Source organism: Schistocerca cancellata, chromosome 4 (genome assembly GCF_023864275.1).
Source record: "Schistocerca cancellata isolate TAMUIC-IGC-003103 chromosome 4, iqSchCanc2.1, whole genome shotgun sequence".
In the NCBI taxonomy this organism is placed as follows: Eukaryota; Metazoa; Arthropoda; class Insecta; order Orthoptera; family Acrididae; genus Schistocerca; species Schistocerca cancellata.
This window is the reverse complement of record NC_064629.1, coordinates 552090534-552110079: the sequence shown is the minus strand read 5'-3', so window position 1 is coordinate 552110079 and position 19546 is coordinate 552090534. Positions and strand designations below refer to the sequence as shown.

The 19546-nt window shown below is 39.0% G+C and overlaps 1 protein-coding gene across 1 annotated transcript in view; it reads right to left on the bottom strand.

The window, feature by feature from the left end:
- The window catches only part of LOC126184662 (plasminogen activator inhibitor 1 RNA-binding protein-like), an 83789-nt gene that overhangs the window by 48050 nt on the left and 16193 nt on the right, over nt 1-19546 (bottom strand). The window contains exons 2-4 of the mRNA XM_049927144.1: nt 19342-19483; nt 19081-19263; nt 18925-18996 (exon numbers count right to left, since the gene is read on the bottom strand). Coding sequence (XP_049783101.1) covers nt 18925-18996; nt 19081-19263; nt 19342-19483 — 397 coding nt within the window. The remainder of the gene's footprint in view (nt 1-18924; nt 18997-19080; nt 19264-19341; nt 19484-19546) is intronic.

Sequence of the window (19546 nt, the reverse complement as noted above, 5' to 3'; positions counted from 1 at the left end):
GTCTATTTGCTACCTTCTTACAGCAATTTGCAATCCACACAGACACTTCAGAAATTAAGTTCCTTACATCATCCCATGCTATGACCATTGTGCACAACAAGAGTGGTGCATTGTCAGAAGATAATACGTGTTTCACATTTGCTGCAGAGAGACTTCTGCTGCAGCAGGCAGATCACAGTGTGCAAGTGAAATGGCACCAGCAACTGGAAACACTACAAGGTTGAAGTACACAGCAAAATTCTTATGGGGAGAAATTTCTAAATTTTACAGAGATTTACCATAAAATTCTGGCAGTATGTACACCAAAGCCAATGTCATTTAAAGCCATTGAGAAACTGTTGCAAACCATGCAAGCAAGGTCACACAGAGATGGGTGATGTTCTCTGCGAAGTGCAGACTTGAACCATGTACTTTCCACCTTTTCAGCAAGCTGAAAAGACATCTGGGGAAAACTATTTTCAAATGATGCAGATATTCACACAGCAGTTCTCTAGAGGCTGCATGACCAAGAAGCATATTTCTACCATTGACGAACTGAATGACACACCCCCTCTCTCTTAACTATATAATGTTATGAAGTAGATTGGTCTTAAGTATTTTCTTACTCATTATGGATAGGATTCATTTGTAACTTCCACAATTCATTTTCGATCTCATGTAAATGCACAACCGTGGATGCTTGGGTTGACAGGTTACATCTTGCTAAAAGAAGTTTCAGCAAATGTGGACAGAATGACTGTCCAGTAAAAGAAACATAGAAATATTGGACTAAGTATGAAGTTGTCTACCTCTAATATAAAATTGAAGAGAATCAGCCAGTATGGTGACTGACTCAAACACCAACAGCTGTTTTCCAGTCCATTTTTGAGTGGTCTAGTGTAATCATTTCAGCCCTAAACATGTAAATACAACAGCGAACCAACAGTTTCTGAAATCTAATTTTTGTCTTCCAGAAATTTTGCCACATAAATGCTGTGATTATACAAACTTTTGGACTTGAGCTAGCACCTGTCCTATGAGTCATTATGCAGCACATACAGAGACCATTCACCCACCCATGACTGACATGGCACCGAAGCATTGAGTGCACTGATACCTTGTTGCACTCACTTTTTTTTGCAAACACACTTAAGCACATTATCTTTACAATCTGTGTTTTGCCAGGTGATATGCAACACCAGTAACTGAAAATTCATTAATTTTCAATATTTATATGCATTCAATAAAACTAGTTCATACAATCTATGATAAAATAGTTGATCTCGATACAATTCACTACGAAATAGTGAATATTGGGTAATTTCGCATTTTGAGGTGGAATTCAGATCTATATTCACATTTCTTGCAAAATGTTAATTTTTTGGGCCCTATTAACATGGTTGTAAATCCAAGGATGAGGCCAAGGCAACACAGATACAAGACTCTAAAGTGCCTGTAAATCCACTAAACTCTCATGGGCTGGACAATATTATAATCTGACGGTCAATGTTTGACTCGTGTGGCAATAGTTAGTTTTGTTCATACTATGCAATTTCTCAAATGCAAAAACTCAAATTTGCCTTTAAAACCATAATTATGATCAAAAAGTACAAGTATTTCAAATATTTCAGTTCCAAGTCTGATTCACTCCTTTAGCTTCATTGAGCTAGTTAAATGAAGTACAGCATGGAACATTTACTGGCATCACCAAAATAAGTATCTACCAGTTATGCTTCAAAAATGACATGCAACAAATCACACCCGTTGTCCACTGCCATAAAAACTGCACTTCATCTGATCAAGTCTTGTCCACTGTTTGCTACTTTGTAAGTCTCTTCAAATAATGTGCAGTGTGTCCATGCATCGAGTCTTAGGTAGCAATGGCTGTTGAGATGAAACTGTCCAATAGTATGATATATGCCTTCCATTGTCTTTGCTGCTCGAATGCTTTTCGGTGTGCTTTATCTTTTTCCTCCACTAGGCTGCATCGACAGTCATAAGAGCTTCACACAACAGCCTTTACACTTCTGTTATTGTAAGACTTATTGTTGTTCCGTATGTATATCTTCATATCACTCCATACTGATTCAATGGGGTTGAAATGGCAGTGATATGATGGCAGCCTTATTGCAGTATAATGCTGCTCAACTTATTTAGTCTACTATGTGTGTAGGCATCAAAGGCTTATTTTCTTCAATAAGAGAATATAACAGAAGCTTCATCATGCTTATATTTGCAGCAATATTTTGTGCAGTTGTTTGTGGTTGAGGCTTTGTTCTGTATCAGTAAATGATATGGAGCATTGTCCATTACAATTGTTGTAGGGGGCAGAAAGTTGTTTTAAAAGTTTCCTAAATCCCTCAACAAATTGTGTGTGGTCCATGTCTGCACGGTAATTACATGTATTTCTGGACTGAAAAACTGAAAGTGCACCAGGAACAAAACCACTGGAAGAACCTCCAAGGACCACATCTAATCCTGCTCCTCTTCCGATCAGCTGATGTCCACTATTGCTCAGGAGTGTCATCTGTCTAGCATTTCCCTACAGCTTCCCCGGCATTAACCTATGTTTTGTCAAAACACTTTAGGGAATGTATGTTCTCACCCACACTTCAGTGCAAGAATATGCATGAAGCCGTAACAATATGCACCTTTTCCAACAGAACTTTGCGTCTGTCTAGTGCTTTGTAATGGAAGCCTGTACTTTTCAGCACAGTTTTCAGTGACGTTCTCCCACCCTTGAAAAGTTAACTTTCTTTTAACCATACCAAACAATGCACAACTGCATCGAAGAGCACAGACGTAGCAGCTCTTGGAACAAGAGGGTAATTGATGAATGGACTGGCCAATCGGTCTGTCCTTAAATCCCATCGAACAAGGGTGAGGACACACTGGGGAGACACATTGCAGTATGTGTACCACCATCCAGCAGTTGCTAAGTGCACTGCTGGAGGAATGGAACACCCTATCACAAGAAATTTAATTCATTACGAACCTCGTGGCCAGCATGGGAACACATTGCATGGCATGTTCTGCTTTCTTTGGTGTTAATCCACTCCATTAAGGATTATGTCCCTTTTTTTAATGTCCGGAGGACCATCAAACTGTAGTGGCTGCAATGTGATTGTCTGTTAATGGAAGTGTCAGTTCTGTTTGTCTCACTGCGTATTTGTTTCAGACAGCTTCAGTATTATACTGTATCAATTCTTTCATACATAACGTTCAAGTGTCATCAACCGATGTACTTGATCACGTCATGCGAAAGTTACTTTCATCCCCAAGTTTTGCACACCAATGTATTTCGAACAAGAATGACTGGCCATAATGTTAAGGGGATACCTCAAAAGCTGGCAATCTTCACATCATGGCTGTAACACATAAGCAAATTGTGATAGAAACATTGCATAAGATGATTTAAAGTTTATGGAAAAAGATTCCATCTGAAACTTTTCAGAAAGATAGTTAAGTACTACACAAATCACCTCTGAGTAAATATGAAAATAAATTGTAAGGGTGTTGCATAACAATTCTAGAGTTACCCTGCAGGGAACACTTCCTTACCCACTACTTACTTTAAAAATCAGTTATTTAGTTTACATAGTGTGAAGGAGGAACAACAATGTGAGGCATAGTTACCAAAAGCCAATATGAGGGCAAGGCGTCATTATGAAAAAATCTGCCTAAAAATTATCTATTTAAATGCAAAATTAAAGGAAAATCCAACCCTTACACAGTCGAAGTATCAGTATTCTACACATTCCAACATACCTTGCCTTTGACAAACTCTTGACCTCTCAGAATCTAACAGCTAACCCTCTCCAGTTAACATACCACTTACCTAGAAGTGAAATCATAATATAAAACCAGCAACCCACAGAAAGAAACAAAATCAATCATTCACATTAGCACTGGTAACAATGCTACAGCACATGCATGCACACACCATTTTTGGCTACAAATATGGAACACTTACTCTTTATTTCAGGTTGTGTAAAAGTGTTGACAGGTGATTACTAAGGCAGACGAAGTCTCTCATAGGACTGTCACAGTCTTTTTTGAATGAAACCGTGATCATGCACATGTCAAATTTGTGACAAGCATGAGGCAAAGTGTAAATGACTGACGAGGAGAAAACAGTAAGTGCAATAACCCATTTCTCAGAAACATTGCTCAGTAGAACAGGGGTCAAAATAAGTGAACACATCTGCTTACACACAGATACTTGACAGTTTCTGAAAAATTGGCAATCAAAGTTTTCAATGTTTTCCAGGTACTTTGTTTTTTACTGATCAATATCATCAGACGAAGTGGCTGCACACTGGTTAGTATCATGGCTTCATAATTTTGCATCCCATGTTCACAACCTGATTATTACTTTTTATTTTTATTTTTCATTAATATACCTATATCTGTAGAAGATTCCTATGCAAATGTTTTCCAGTGTATACTGATACATTGTCTTTCATGTGAGATGAATGAATTTAAGTAATGGACAAGGGTATTTGATTTTTTTTCCCCAGGGAAATACTTGTTGTGTATCTTGATTGAAAATAAACCAATTGCCAGTTTTTGGAAAAGTGATCCATTACCCAACATTTGTCACAAAATTAATGCCAATGCACGGAAACTTCAGCAATGTTAATGATGTTTCTTCCCTTGAGAAATTCAAATGAAGAAATGTCACTGGCAAAACAGCCTTTACACGATGCTCATGGTTCTCTGAATGTGTGTTTTCAATGATTTTATAATCAATATCATCCAAGAGAAAGCACCAAATCTTTCTGAAGAATAAACATATGAATAAAATATCAGAATAAAAGATCTTAGAGAGACTGTAACACCTCAACATACTATCAACACACATTACAGAGGTCAAAAAAATTATCACCAAAAATATTCTAACACACACATATTTCAGAGGCCCTAAACCCCAATATGGCTTTACTTTTCCCAGATTGGCTGTAGTTCTGAGGATATTTGTGTATTTGGATTTTAATTAAATGTTCCCATAGACGCTGATTTCCCATCAGTATCATCGATCTCTATTTTAATGTAACTTTTTACACTCAAATATTTCACAATTTAACATTATTTTTTTAAATTTATTTCGTAATTTTATTTTATCTGTTTCAGGAAAATACAAGTTCTTCACAAACGAGATGCATAAACAATCCCGATGTGTTCTGTTATGTTTTCAGTGAATACTGCCAACAGAAACAAAGACGGAACACATCACAGACTTTGTAACTACAGCATTTTTAGTGCAAAAGCAGCATCAGCAATGGAAGTGAATACAGAGGATAAATTCCTACACCTAAATTTTTCACTAAAGAGAAATTAAATGATCTGGTACGAGATCTTAATTTGTCAAGGAATGGAGCAGAACTTTTGCATCTATGACACACGAAAACAACCGTCTTAGCCCAGAAGCAAAAGTTTCAGTAAAGCGAACATAAGAAGCACGTCTTCTGGAATACTTCAGCCAAGATGAAGGTTTTGTTTTATTGCAGTAACATTCCCACTCTACTCATTCAGATGGGGTTCCAGGAATATCAACCAGAAGACTATATGGTAAACCTCTTGCTTTTGCTTGGGCAGCAGTGTGGGTACACAAAATCCTTTGTTTTACATCCTTATGGAACAGCAGAGCAAAAGATCAGATTAAAAGTGACCTGGCCTTTAACAGAAATTCTTACTGTAGGTGCAGCTAACATTCACGAGCCATTAGTTAAGAGAAAAAAAATAATTCTCCCTCCATTGCATTTAGAGCTACGACTGATCCAGCTATGTGTTATGGCCCTAGATAAAGAAGGCAACTGCTTCAAATACACATGTCCATTTTTCCCTGCACTGAGTACTGAAAAATTAAAAGCAGGTATATTTGATGGGCTGCAGGTTTGCAAGCTCTTCAATGATTCCAACGTGACAAATTTCATTAATGATTCAGAACTGTTGGCCTGGTGTAGTTATATCATAGTTGCGAAAAACTTCTTCGGAAATAATAAGCCAGACAACTACAAAGAAATTGAGCAGAACATGTTGACAATCTTTAAAAAGTTGGGTGTTTATGTGAGTATCAAAGTGAATTTCCTCCACACCCACTTCTCAAAACTTCCAGATAACTTTGGCAATTACAGTGAGAAGCAAGGGGAGAGGTTCCACAAAGAAACTAAGATAATGGAAGACTGGTAGGTGACACACACACACACACACACACACACACACACACACACACACACACACACACACACACCACCTATGCAATTATCCTGAAGACCTATACAGAAGAGAATCAGACCAACATTGTTTTGTGAAAGATTAATTTCTATAGTCTCACTGAATGAAGGCATACTGTTTTAGTCAGCAATGAAGTAACAACATAATCAATTATAATAGTTAATGTCATTTTAGTGTTATTTGAGAAGTAATCATGTGACTTGCGATCGGGTTACACCTACTCAGACAAGATATTGCTGTATGTTTAAATTTATCAATAGATGTAAAATTGCCAAAAAATGGGAGCCAATTTGTAAAACTGAGCCCATATTCGCATTCAGCAACAAAGTGGTCCTAAAAACACTTAATCCTTGGCAAGGGAACAGTATTTAGTGGTTTTATATAAGAAGAGTATGGCACATTGTCAAATTGAGCTTTTAATTAATATAATGCTCTTGTATCCCCTAATTTGATAAACATTCACGTACCAACCTTTTATGGACATGGGTTAAAAGACTCAAAATAATTGTGTTTCGAACATAGTGCACAAAACTAAAAAGCCACGACGCTAACCACTGAGCAGTCATTTCGCCTCAGGAAATGACACAGTAAAATGCACATGAAGTACATCAAAAATACCTCGAACTTCTGTCAAGTGTTCAGAAACAGTCTAGTATTTATGCACAAGCCAACATTTATTCGCTTACTTTCATTCCTGTTCCACTGATCTAACTTAATGGAAAACTGGGTGATGGCCCTTACCCTGTTTTCCTTGTGAGTGGCAAGTAACTGTTGTTAGAACATCAAGGATATGAAAATGTTTTTGACCAACGGGCATTGCCTCACTGAGCCAGTTGCTGAGCTGCGATTAGATGCTGAGCATTGCACAAAGCAATTTTTCCACAACTTAAAAATCGAAGTAACCAGTTTGTTATACCAATTAAACACAGAATTTAAAAATGTGGGAAAGACAACCACTCACCTGTAGTGCATCGATGCACGCACAGAAACACACTACAGAAAATAGTGTTCAAACTAGCCAGCGCACATGCGTGCTTCCGCTAGAGGAGGAGCTAGTGCTCGAAGACTAGTGTGAATGCCATTTTCTGCACTCCAATCATCGATATGCTATAGGTGAGTGGTTGCATTTTATGTTTTGCTCCATCCAATAATTTGACAGAATTCATATGATCAATGAAACAATTACTATATGTAACATGTCCACCTTCAGAACATACACAAGGAAAAATACCTAACTAGCCTGCACCTTCGCAGCAACACTGTCTACAATGCAAGTAATGTGGAACAACAGCTAAAATAATTTGGTAAATGAACAATGCTACTGTCATTCCGATTCAATTTAGAACTTTTTCACACTTTTGCAGAAGTAGCACTCAATTTACAGCAAAACCTGAAATAATAACTGTCCCACTAATGGATGGGGTAAATCAATGACCACATTGAAGTATTATAAATATTTTCAGATTTGGCCAACATTCCCAGCAACTTTATTACTTTTATCAACTTTATTAATATTACCGCATTACTTTTAATAATAAAAGCTATAAAGCTACTACGCAGAATGTTTTAAAGGAAAAGTGGTGAGAACTAATACGTTCTTTCAAAAATTCTTTTTCTTTGAAACAGGCTATTGCTGGCAATGTATGACAATGCTCATATACAACCCGAATCACATATTTTTGTTTCCCAGTTTTCATAAATAATTATTACAGTCCACGAGTTTTACAACCCTCTCAGCAAGATAATTTACAAGTTTCAGTTTAATAAGGTGCACAGCACTGATGAATTCTTTATTCACAAGCCCTTGTTACAATTTTCCTGAAGGGACTTTTCACTCAATCTAATAATAATATCCTAATTATATTATAAACAATCTGCTCAATCCCATTCCTGGTAACTTCTTTAATCTGAATGACCCTTATTTGAACTGTTTCAATATTTTAATCCTACTTTTCTGCCTAATGATTCAATGCTTTGAATATTTTCAGTTTTTGTTCAGAAACCTAAGTAGGATCCAACATACGGCCAAAGCTATGAAACAGGAACTCTAAATGACCTATATTTTAATTTTTGAAAAGCCAAATTAAATCAAAATTAACAAGCTGATAATTACACAGTTTTGGAAGAAAGCTGATATCTTAGTAGCATGCTTTGGCTTCAGAATGGGACACAATCATACTGCAACATTCACAACGTCAAGCCAAATACGAATATCACAAACACCACTTTCTTCTTGAGGTGCCTGTGCATTTTAATACTAGGAAATACTTTCAGGCAATCAATAGCTCCATCCAACTTACAGGAGAAGTAGCCCCTGGAGCATGTGATGATACTCCACGAGATTGCTCTCTGACGGAAGAGAACACTTTAGTTATGAAATTTGAATATTAATCTTTGAGCTGCTGCTCTCTGTAAGGATTTGAGACATATCAACTTGATACAAGTCTGTCTGTGTCTGTGATGAATTACACTTTCAAATTTATTAATACCAATTCCAGGCCAGGCCTTTTGAAAACTTTTCCAGATTGGTGTGGTCTGGCACGTTTTCCTACAGCTAACATTATCCTCAAGTAAACTTCTGACACTGGTTTCATTTATTCAATGCTTGCAAGTAAATAAAAGGTTTTCGAAAATATTTTCAGTTAAAACACATCTCGTGAAGTGCCTGTATCTAATGCCGCTGTTTTAAAACTACTGCTTCCACACACAACTGAAAGCCTGGTTCAATGAGCGTGTCAGAACTTATACCTGCTTTTTCCACAATAAATTAAAAGACTGAAGTCAGTTTAAAATTTCCAGCACTGAATGAGTATTCGTTTTTTTCTTTTTTATTCTGAAATACAGCCATGTGAAAATTATAATTACATCAATACATAATTTACAGAGCTGCCAAATTAGATGTTCACTTCACTCTCTCCCACAGCTAGCTGTGCTCACTCAGAAGCTTTTTCTCCAATAGCTAGCAACTGATTCCATACACAAATCTTAGCCCTCCCTTCTCCAGACATTTGATAAAATGCAAGGCATCTGCTTAAATAGTAATGACATTCACATCACTGCCATGTGTTATGTCTTTTCTATCAAGTTACCTTTCGTGTGTGAACCTTCTTTAATTCCAGTCCATTACTGAGTCCAGGTTAATTTAATCTACCATTTCTCAGCACCTGTGACAATTCTTTTTTAAACAATCACTTCCAAACACCAGGTGTGGTACTTTACTGCACAGGTAATTTACATACCTACATACTGTACAAAAAACCATTAAATGTTTAAAGGCAATTTTCTTTCAGCTATTTCATGCTAAAAATATCCAAACAAATTATCTCCTACACATGAACTGAGGACAAATACATACTAGCTGCAATTGCTGTCTTCCCTCAAAAGTGAATGACTACTGTCAAGGTTTGGAAAGGAATGGATTGGCTCACTCTGGCTCAGGATCAATTACCTGTCAAAGAACCCAACCAACATCTCTGAAATAAAGGCACATTATTCAGTTAAAAACTGAAGTACTATTTTGCAAAGTTGACATGTATTCACCCGCAGCTTTCCGAATTTCAGTCCATATTTCACAAATTATCTCTCATAGATGTAACCTAACAGGGAGGAGAGGAAAAAATAAATAAATCGCCAATTCCACTAAGTGCCAGTAAGAGCCATTCCACTATGCATATGAACACCTGACAATGAGCAGGAAACCAATTATTTGTTCACTGCTCTTACACAAAACCTGTCTGAGCAATACTTGGGTACAGTCATTTGGGTGCATTGCCTTAATCTGAGATAGTAGGGCTTTGTCACAAAAGTGACATAGTGAGGTCCAAATCAAGAAGTTTTTAAATCAGATTTAAAAGGTACATTCTTGAAACATTATGGCACAGTTCATTAAACAGAATTTTAAGCAGCTATGGAATATATTTAAACTGTATACACATAAAATAAGTGAATGAACTTAATATTTCATGAGTTACCTGACCAGAATAGCACTCAGTCAGCACTTAACAGGTTCTCACTTTATTTAATCCTTTAGGCAATGGACGAATGTAATAATCTAAGTCTCATGCTGCTAATTGAACCTGTGATAATATAAACAAATTATCACTAACAAGGATTCATAAAAATCACCAATGTAAAAATTGCAATTGCTACAGAAGAAAATTGCCTGATAAGTAACAACAATGAAAACATTACTCCAACTCCTACAGCAATAAAATGCCAATAAAACAAAACAAATGCCACAGAAATAAGCTCACCTGACCAAACATTAGTCAACATTTATTGAGCCTCTAGTCAATTTGAAGTGCTTTGGATCATCCATGAATGGTACCATGCAGTCATCTGACCCGCTATCACTGACTGTAGTGTAATGACAGTGAATACATTTAGGTTTCAAGAGCTACCTGCTAAGTGTGTACGTGCATCACTCCCTTGTATGGAAGCAGTGCAGTAGCATGGGTCAACAGGACAATGGCTGAAATGAACTGTTTTTCTGAAGTGGATATAACCACCCCGTGAATGAAGTTGCCTGAAGGTGAACTGCTCATTGTGTTCGAGGAATGGTTTATATGGCAGCCATGTAAATTACTGTTGTCAATGCAGGTCAATATTAACCAGTTTCTGAGCTGACACTTGGGACATCTGAAGTTAAGTATGTCGCAAAGGCTAATACTTAAAGAGTGGCACAAAGCTGCACATCTCCAATGGGCCAAACACTGAAATAGCCAAAAGTGATTCAATATGTGCAGCACAGTATGATGAGTCATGGTTCTGACTTCTCAAATGATGCAAGGTGTCTAATATAACACTGACTCAATGAGTTTTTTACCATGCAGTGTGGCGGGTGTATTATGGCCACATCCCAAAATGTTCACTGTCAAGAGAGGTGTTAAGAGGGAAGTGCCCTGTACGCACGCACGCACGCACACGAGTTGTTGAGGTCCTTATGGTGATCATCGGCTGTCTCAATTTAATGTGGTAAGTGAGCCAATGACACCATCTGATTCATTTAGATGCATCTGCAACTTGTCTGGGTGCAGCAAAAGTCGTACAAGTCTGAAGTTATGTTTGGGGGTGTTTTCCTATCATGACTTGGGCTAAATGATTTAAGTCCATGAGGCTGCAGCCACACGTTCCTGGTTTGACAGACACTCAGACATACTATACGAACCAGCTAAATTACCCAACCTTAATCCCACAGCCCCTCCTCTTCAGCAAACTGAGGATATTATCAAACCTAAATTAGTGTTATATTGTACTATAAAACTTCTCTTGGGGATGACTGAGTAATTGGTTGGTTTGTTTATATTTACAATATTATTTCCAAGTCACATATGTTCCCTTTGTGAAAACCTTGGTGTTGCAATACCTTTTCAGATACCAGCAACTTTTTGAGAACACCTAACATTTAAGAGGACTTCAGACCCAGAGGGGATGGATAATCCAACATCAAAACTGTGTCTAGTTATAGGTTAGGGCCATTCTACAACATTCCCTTTCATTCTTGGGATGCATACAGTGAGCACAAAAGTGTGACAATGAACTATTAAAATACAGCTGATGTGGTTACTGATGGGAGTTCACTTTGAGCATCAAAGCTTAATTCCACAGTCACTGATTAGCCCCGTTTGTTAAATGCTTTTGTGAAAGATCTGTTGTTATTTTGACAGTTAACACAAAAGATTTTAATATATTCAAAAACAACCTTAATCTTAGATTGTTTAAACACTGCACCCTTGCAACAAAAGTGACAACCCAAAAATCTTCATTGTCCGAGTGTTACTATCACAGTTGAAGAAACTGTACCCATCATCAAAAGTTTGTTCCTATTATCTTATAATTTGACCATTATAAGGCAGCTGTGTCACTAACTGGCGTAGTGCTGGAGCTGGTACTCATAGCAAGCATGCTGCAATGCTGAGAAGTGAATTACATAGTGAACAGATCACTAACAAGTTCACAACTGGGTCCAGTCATTCTTTTAGACTGAAGTCACAAAAAGGCATCAGTTCAGGAAATTTCAAGTTAATCAGTTTTAATTAACAAACTGAAATGTGCTTTGATCATAAAAAGCCGATTTTCTAATTTAAGCAATGTTAGTTCTCCAAAGTAAACATGATACTGTTGATTAAAGTGTGATGATTTTATTACTTGCAGTGATGCATTGTTGATATTTCAAGTTCCTTCACTTTACAAAAATTGTTTTCTAACAATCAGTTTGTGTTTTGAAGTCAATTGGGATACTTTGTGTTTTGTCTCTTTAAGTATATACTCATACACTGCTTTTTCTGATCTGCTTCCATGTGGAAAAATTATGTTGTCATTGTGTGCCCACCTGTCATATTGCATTATAATGCAAAAGACAGATGTTCTGCTAACCTAATGTGTAAAAATGAAAGAAACCTATGATACAAATGAAAGTGATGTGGTAGCAAAGAAACAAGACGTACTTCACAAGCCACAATGTCACAGCAATAAATCATCCATATTCAAATAGGATGAACTGTTACTGCTATCAGATCTGAAGGTGGGAGAGATGATATTTATGCTGTTACACACAAATCAGAAGACCTGTTGAAAACTTATTGAAGTCAGTTTTCCCTTCATGAAAACAAGAAGGGTGTTCAAAGTTCACCAATAAAAAATCATTCCAAAGAATTTTTCTAATTCTTATAATAAAGATATTCTCTGCACATGCTGATTATCTTAATAACTGATCACCACATTTCAGTCATTTTAGTGTCTTACTAATAGGCTTTAATATGGCTAAAGGAACTGTCAGCTGACAAAGGTTTCATCTCATTTGCAGAAACGTGTTTGCAGCAATGGACACCAAAAATCTATTAGTGAAATCTATCTTCCACAATGTCACCCTTAATTAGAAATGAAACCCTAATAAGTATAAATAGATCACTGAAAGTTACATCTCCACATGTTTCATTCTAGAAAAGTTATCTTTAATCGTCAGCTGTATGTCTGATCACAACACTAAAACAGACTTCACAAGCATCTGCAACTAGTTTGGGTGCAGTAAAAGTAGTTCAGGTCAGAAATGATGTTGGGGTGTTTTTCCTACCATGACTTGAGTTAACTGTTTCAGGTCCATGGGGCTGCAGCCATACATTCCTGGTTTGACAGACACTCAGATCTTTGGGGGTTAACACCATGAATGACAAAAACAATTTGATCCTGGCATTAAATCTGTTCTTGTTAGTGCTGATAAATTTGTCTTACTGCTTTATTATCACCAAAAACATTTTCTTGATTTATAGTAAATCTAACATTTTGCTTTGTCACTTTTGTAGCAAGAGTGCAATATGTACAAGCATATGCTAAGCATATTACTCCCCTTCCAACCCAACCCGATACATAAAATACCAAGTAAAACTTATGCGAGAGAAATACTTACTAATAAAGAAAAACTTCTGAACACATGTATGTCTGACAAAATAATGAAGAATTTTCATTTGCCAATGAAGAACAACACTGCATTGAAACATATACTGATAGGAATACATAATACAGCAATGATCAAATACTCACAGTATGTCCTGGCTGAAAGACTGACTGGAAATGGATTATTCTGAGCAATCAGGGATGCTTCAAAGATGTGAACCATGTTCAAATGGTTGACTTTATTGGTAAGAACGTGAGTTACTTGTAGTTATTGTTTTTGTAGACCATATTTTTTCTTGCTAATGGGATGTGTATAGGATAATGCTGTCTTTCATGGTGCTATGTTTAAACGTGTCTTGACTGTTCCATCCCCTATCATTGCTGCTACCCCCTCCCAAATACTGCATTCTATGGTAACCAACAAAAAGAAATCCTTTCCTTCTCAATTCTGAATGTTCACACGAGTGTTGTTGATATTCTGAACCCTTCTCTCAGCGTAACATGTCTTATTCCTTGAGAGACAGACAGAACCAACAAATTTGTAATTGATGATCTCTTATCCACCTATGTGCCTAGTGGATACCCTATAGCCACACAGGTGGTAAAGGGAATCTGTTCTGTAAATTAGCACTCCTACAAAAGGTGTCATTTCCAAGTCGCCAAACAAAATTATACAAACACTGAAGTACACCATTTCTTGTGTTCCCACACTCCTGTAAACACCTGCAACGCCTTAAACTACAAGGCATTTTCTTACTCTGATATTTAAGTGCTGTATGCTTCCTTACACTGGACATTGATTTTTTTTAATAACTGCTTTAAGTGCTATCATAGGATGCATCTGAAAGAATACTCTCATAGTATGTTTTTGCAGGCCAGCTTCGTGTACTGCCTCTTCAAGCAGCACATCAAATGTTACTGTGTCCCTTAAATCTACATCATGAATGGCTAAGAAGCTTTACAGACTAACAATCTGAAGGACTACAGTTAAGTCTCTTCCCAAACATAAGCTGTGACTGGGGGCACCAACTGCTGCTAGGAAGTTAACTGACTACCTATCAATGGCTTAACAAAACCCAACATATGGTAACTCATCTACCAAAACCACATCTATTATAACAGTATAACAGTTATCTAACTGATAAAATTGTACTAACGTGAGAGGCACAATGACACCCTGGAATTCACAACCCATTTCTTTAAGTTTTTCAGTATCATATGTAACTGTCACAATTTTGCATTTACCGCAGCAATTAAATTTTTGCTACTACCAAATTCACAATGTTCCTTTACCTCAGCCACTTCGATCTCCTTTGCTTAGAAGTTTGGTCCCTTAGAAACCAAAAAAAGAAAGGTATTTACATACATGCATGTTACTTGAATCTGGATTTATGTACTAAAATGTGCAACAAGAATTTAAAGGGATCAGTGTGAGAAAAAGTGTCTTACTTCAAAGTAAATACAGCATAGAGCAACCCAAACTATTACATTTAAAAAATAGAAAGAAACAGCCAAGATTTCACCAGTGGAGGCCACCACCTGCATCCCCACAAGAAAGTTTGATCAGCATTGAAGAACGAAGTTCCACTGAGCTACTACATTGTATCCCAACCATTCACCACTGGATTTCACATTCTTAAAACTGATTAAAGATCACCCAGTCATATGTTCATAGCATTCACAGATTGACAATGGGGAGGGAAATTACACCCATATTCCAAATATACATAAACTGTACAGCTTATAACACACCAACCATTAATATTTTGCAGTAAATTATCTTAAGTGTAACGGATTACCTCATTTGTCTAAAATTCATGAAGTATGTGATAAAAATAAATTTGTTTTTGAGCCGGCAATGTAAAGTTCGAAGTAATAAATAATAACCCAAACTATTTGGAATCAGGTGGAAGCTTCATTACACACTAGTGCAGATCAATAAATTTGCCAACTTCATTAGACAAGATACACAGAAACGGTGCCCTAATCCACATTTACTCATACATATCTTTTATTGAATATAAATGCACGCCACAGAAGCAAGTATCAATCAAACTAAAATTTTAATAACCATATGCTAGATATATGTGTACTACAGGGAGGAAGAGATTTTGAAAGTGACAGGGTGGTCCACTGATCGTAATCGGGCCAAATATCTCATGAAAAAACTACGAAGAACAAAACTTTTTTAGCTTGAGAGGGATACTAGATGGCGCTGCCACAGGTCAAACAGATATCAACTACGTTTTTTTTTCAAATTGGAACCCCCATTTTTATTACATATTCGTGTAGTATGTAAATAAATATGAATGTTTTAGTTGGACCCGACACACACGCGCGCACGACACACACGCGCGCACGACACACACGCGCGCACGACACACACGCGCGCACGACACACACGCGCGCACGACACACACGCGCGCACGACACACACGCGCGCACGACACACACGCGCGCACGACACACACGCGCGCACGACACACACGCGCGCACGACACACACGCGCGCACGACACACACGCGCGCACGACACACACGCGCGCACGACACACACGCGCGCACGACACACACGCGCGCACGACACACACGCGCGCACGACACACACGCGCGCACGACACACACGCGCGCACGACACACACGCGCGCACGACACACACGCGCGCACGACACACACGCGCGCACGACACACACGCGCGCACGACACACACGCGCGCACGACACACACGCGCGCACGACACACACGCGCGCACGACACACACGCGCGCACGACACACACGCGCGCACGACACACACGCGCGCACGACACACACGCGCGCACGACACACACGCGCGCACGACACACACGCGCGCACGACACACACGCGCGCACGACACACACGCGCGCACGACACACACGCGCGCACGACACACACGCGCGCACGACACACACGCGCGCACGACACACACGCGCGCACGACACACACGCGCGCACGACACACACGCGCGCACGACACACACGCGCGCACGACACACACGCGCGCACGACACACACGCGCGCACGACACACACGCGCGCACGACACACACACACGCACGACACACACACACGCACGACACACACACACGCACGACACACACACACGCACGACACACACACACGCACGACACACACACACGCACGACACACACACACGCACGACACACACACACGCACGACACACACACACGCACGACACACACACACGCACGACACACACACACGCACGACACACACACACGCACGACACACACACACGCACGACACACACACACGCACGACACACACACACGCACGACACACACACACGCACGACACACACACACGCACGACACACACACACGCACGACACACACACACGCACGACACACACACACGCACGACACACACGACACACACACGCACAACACACACGACACACACACGCACAACACACACGACACACACACGCACAACACACACGACACACACACACACGCACGCACGCACGACACACACGCACGCACGCACGACACACACACACGCACGCACGCACGACACACACACACACACGACACACACACACACACACACACACACACACACACACACGCACGCACGACACACACGCACGCACGACACACACGCACGCACGACACACACGCACGCACGACACACACACACACACACACGCACGCACGCACGCACGACACACACACACACGCACGCACGCACGCACGACACACACACGCACGCACGCACGACACACGCGCACACACACACACACACACGCACACGGCACACACACACGCACACACACACACGGCACACACACACACACACACACACACACACACACACACACACACACACACACACAGAGTGAGTGTGCCCCCATCCTTTTCCCACAAACATTAGAAATACATTAATGCTCCAGCAGCCGGCGATTTTCCAATTTTTCTGTATGAAATTGGATAAATTTTATTGAATAATTAGAACTATCATGAGGATTGCATTAAAGGAATGTAACAAGAAAATCAAATAAGTTATTTTTAATAGACATTTAATGGGCATGTACATGTCATTGTTATCTTTAAGCAATGTTACAGACGTAAGCTCTTAGTGTGCGGGTGAAACTTGAATGTGACTCCCAATTTTCCAGAGCAGTAGAAAAACATTCTACAGGAAATTTATTTCCGACATTCAAGTTGCCAGGAAATTATGCCTGATGCAACAACACCACGACCCATGAAATCTTTCAGAGGTGCCTAAATGCAAATGAGCATGTCACCTGCAGCTTCAAAGTTAAGGACATGAACGAATATTAAACTGCACAGACAGTTCACAATGAAAGAAAGTAAATGGTAAGAAATCCAGCTGACTGGATCATTGGAACCTGCACAGACACAGAATCAACAGGAATCAAGAGTACGAAATGGACAAAGCTTGAAAGGAACCATCTGATCTTTCCACAGGATGATTTTGAGAACACAAGAAAACCTGAAATGAGATGTTAGGGTGAGAATTGGGATTTTCTCTCTCCAATACATGTGGAAGTACTAACCACTGCATATGTCTGCTCAAATTTTCAAATACTTTAGTTGTAACGAACCAATATTACGAAGCTTACCTTTCTCCAGCATTAAAAATTAACTTACCTACACTGTTCTCAAATTTCAATTGCTCGAAGTTTTTCTTTCATTCCAGTTAATTTTCTAGCAAGTTATTTGAAACGCCAGAAATGTTTTTCTCAAACTATGGGGCACAAGAGGAAATAGTGATTTCAATTTAAGTTTACAGTAAAGAGCAAAACCTTATGGGATATTCTAGCAATGACTCAATATACAAGGTAGTACAATGAAACTACAGAAATTTTATTTTTATGTAAATTTTTAGATTCATTCCTAGTTCAGAGTTCCACGCAATTTGTTATCTTATTCCATCCATGTTCACATATTATGTATCGTCAGAATTTAAGTTTTAACAGCATTTTCTGCAAGAAATAAACCCAAACACAAAATAGTAAATGTTAAAGCAGTTTTATGCTGCAATAAATTCTCAAAGGAGCTCCACATGAATGTTTTCATTACCACATAACTTGACAATTAACCAGTTGTGTTGTTGCGGCTGAAAAATGTTCAACTATTTTGCAATTACAAGTATTCGCATGAGAAGTTGTTTCACACACACCCAGCATGACTGTTGGAACCTGCAGCCAAAATGTTACGCAAAGCAAATTGATTCATGTCATAGGAGCTAATGTGACAATTATACAATTATACCCACGAAGGAGGATAGTATGACCATGTTCTTTAACTTACTGTATTTCATCCCTGTGATTTCCCCAGTTATGAGCGCCACCACCTTCTCTCTTGTCAACAGGTTTCACACCTCTGAAATATGAATCAATGTCACAGTACAATAATCAAAATTCCAAAAGCAGTTTAGTTTTGCTGATAAATGAATGTAATACTAACGTTTTATCGGATCCAGATTGACGATCATATTCACGTTTTCCACGAGTGTCATAGCCCAGACCACCACGCATTCCACGCATAGGCGGACCTCCGCGGCCACCACGGAATACGCCACGGCCACCACGACCTCTAAATCTTCCTTCTGTACCTTCTGGCCTTGCAGTATCACGATCTCTTGGCTCCCTACAAGAAAAAAATTATCCTCAGTGTTGCGTGTTTAGTTACTCCAAATACTTTTCATTCTTACCAATCACCACCAACCTGTTGAAATCATTATTCTGACCACCTCGTTCTTGATTTTTCCAGTTATTACGTTCTTCTCGGTCACGTGAGTCACTGAACTTTACATTCCTCTGATCTCTATCTTGTGACGCACGCTGGGTAGTTGGCTTGCTTTTCTGATCTGGAACAAATCTTTTGTTTATTAAATCAAGTAATTATTTCACCTCTCAGTGCACACTCACTA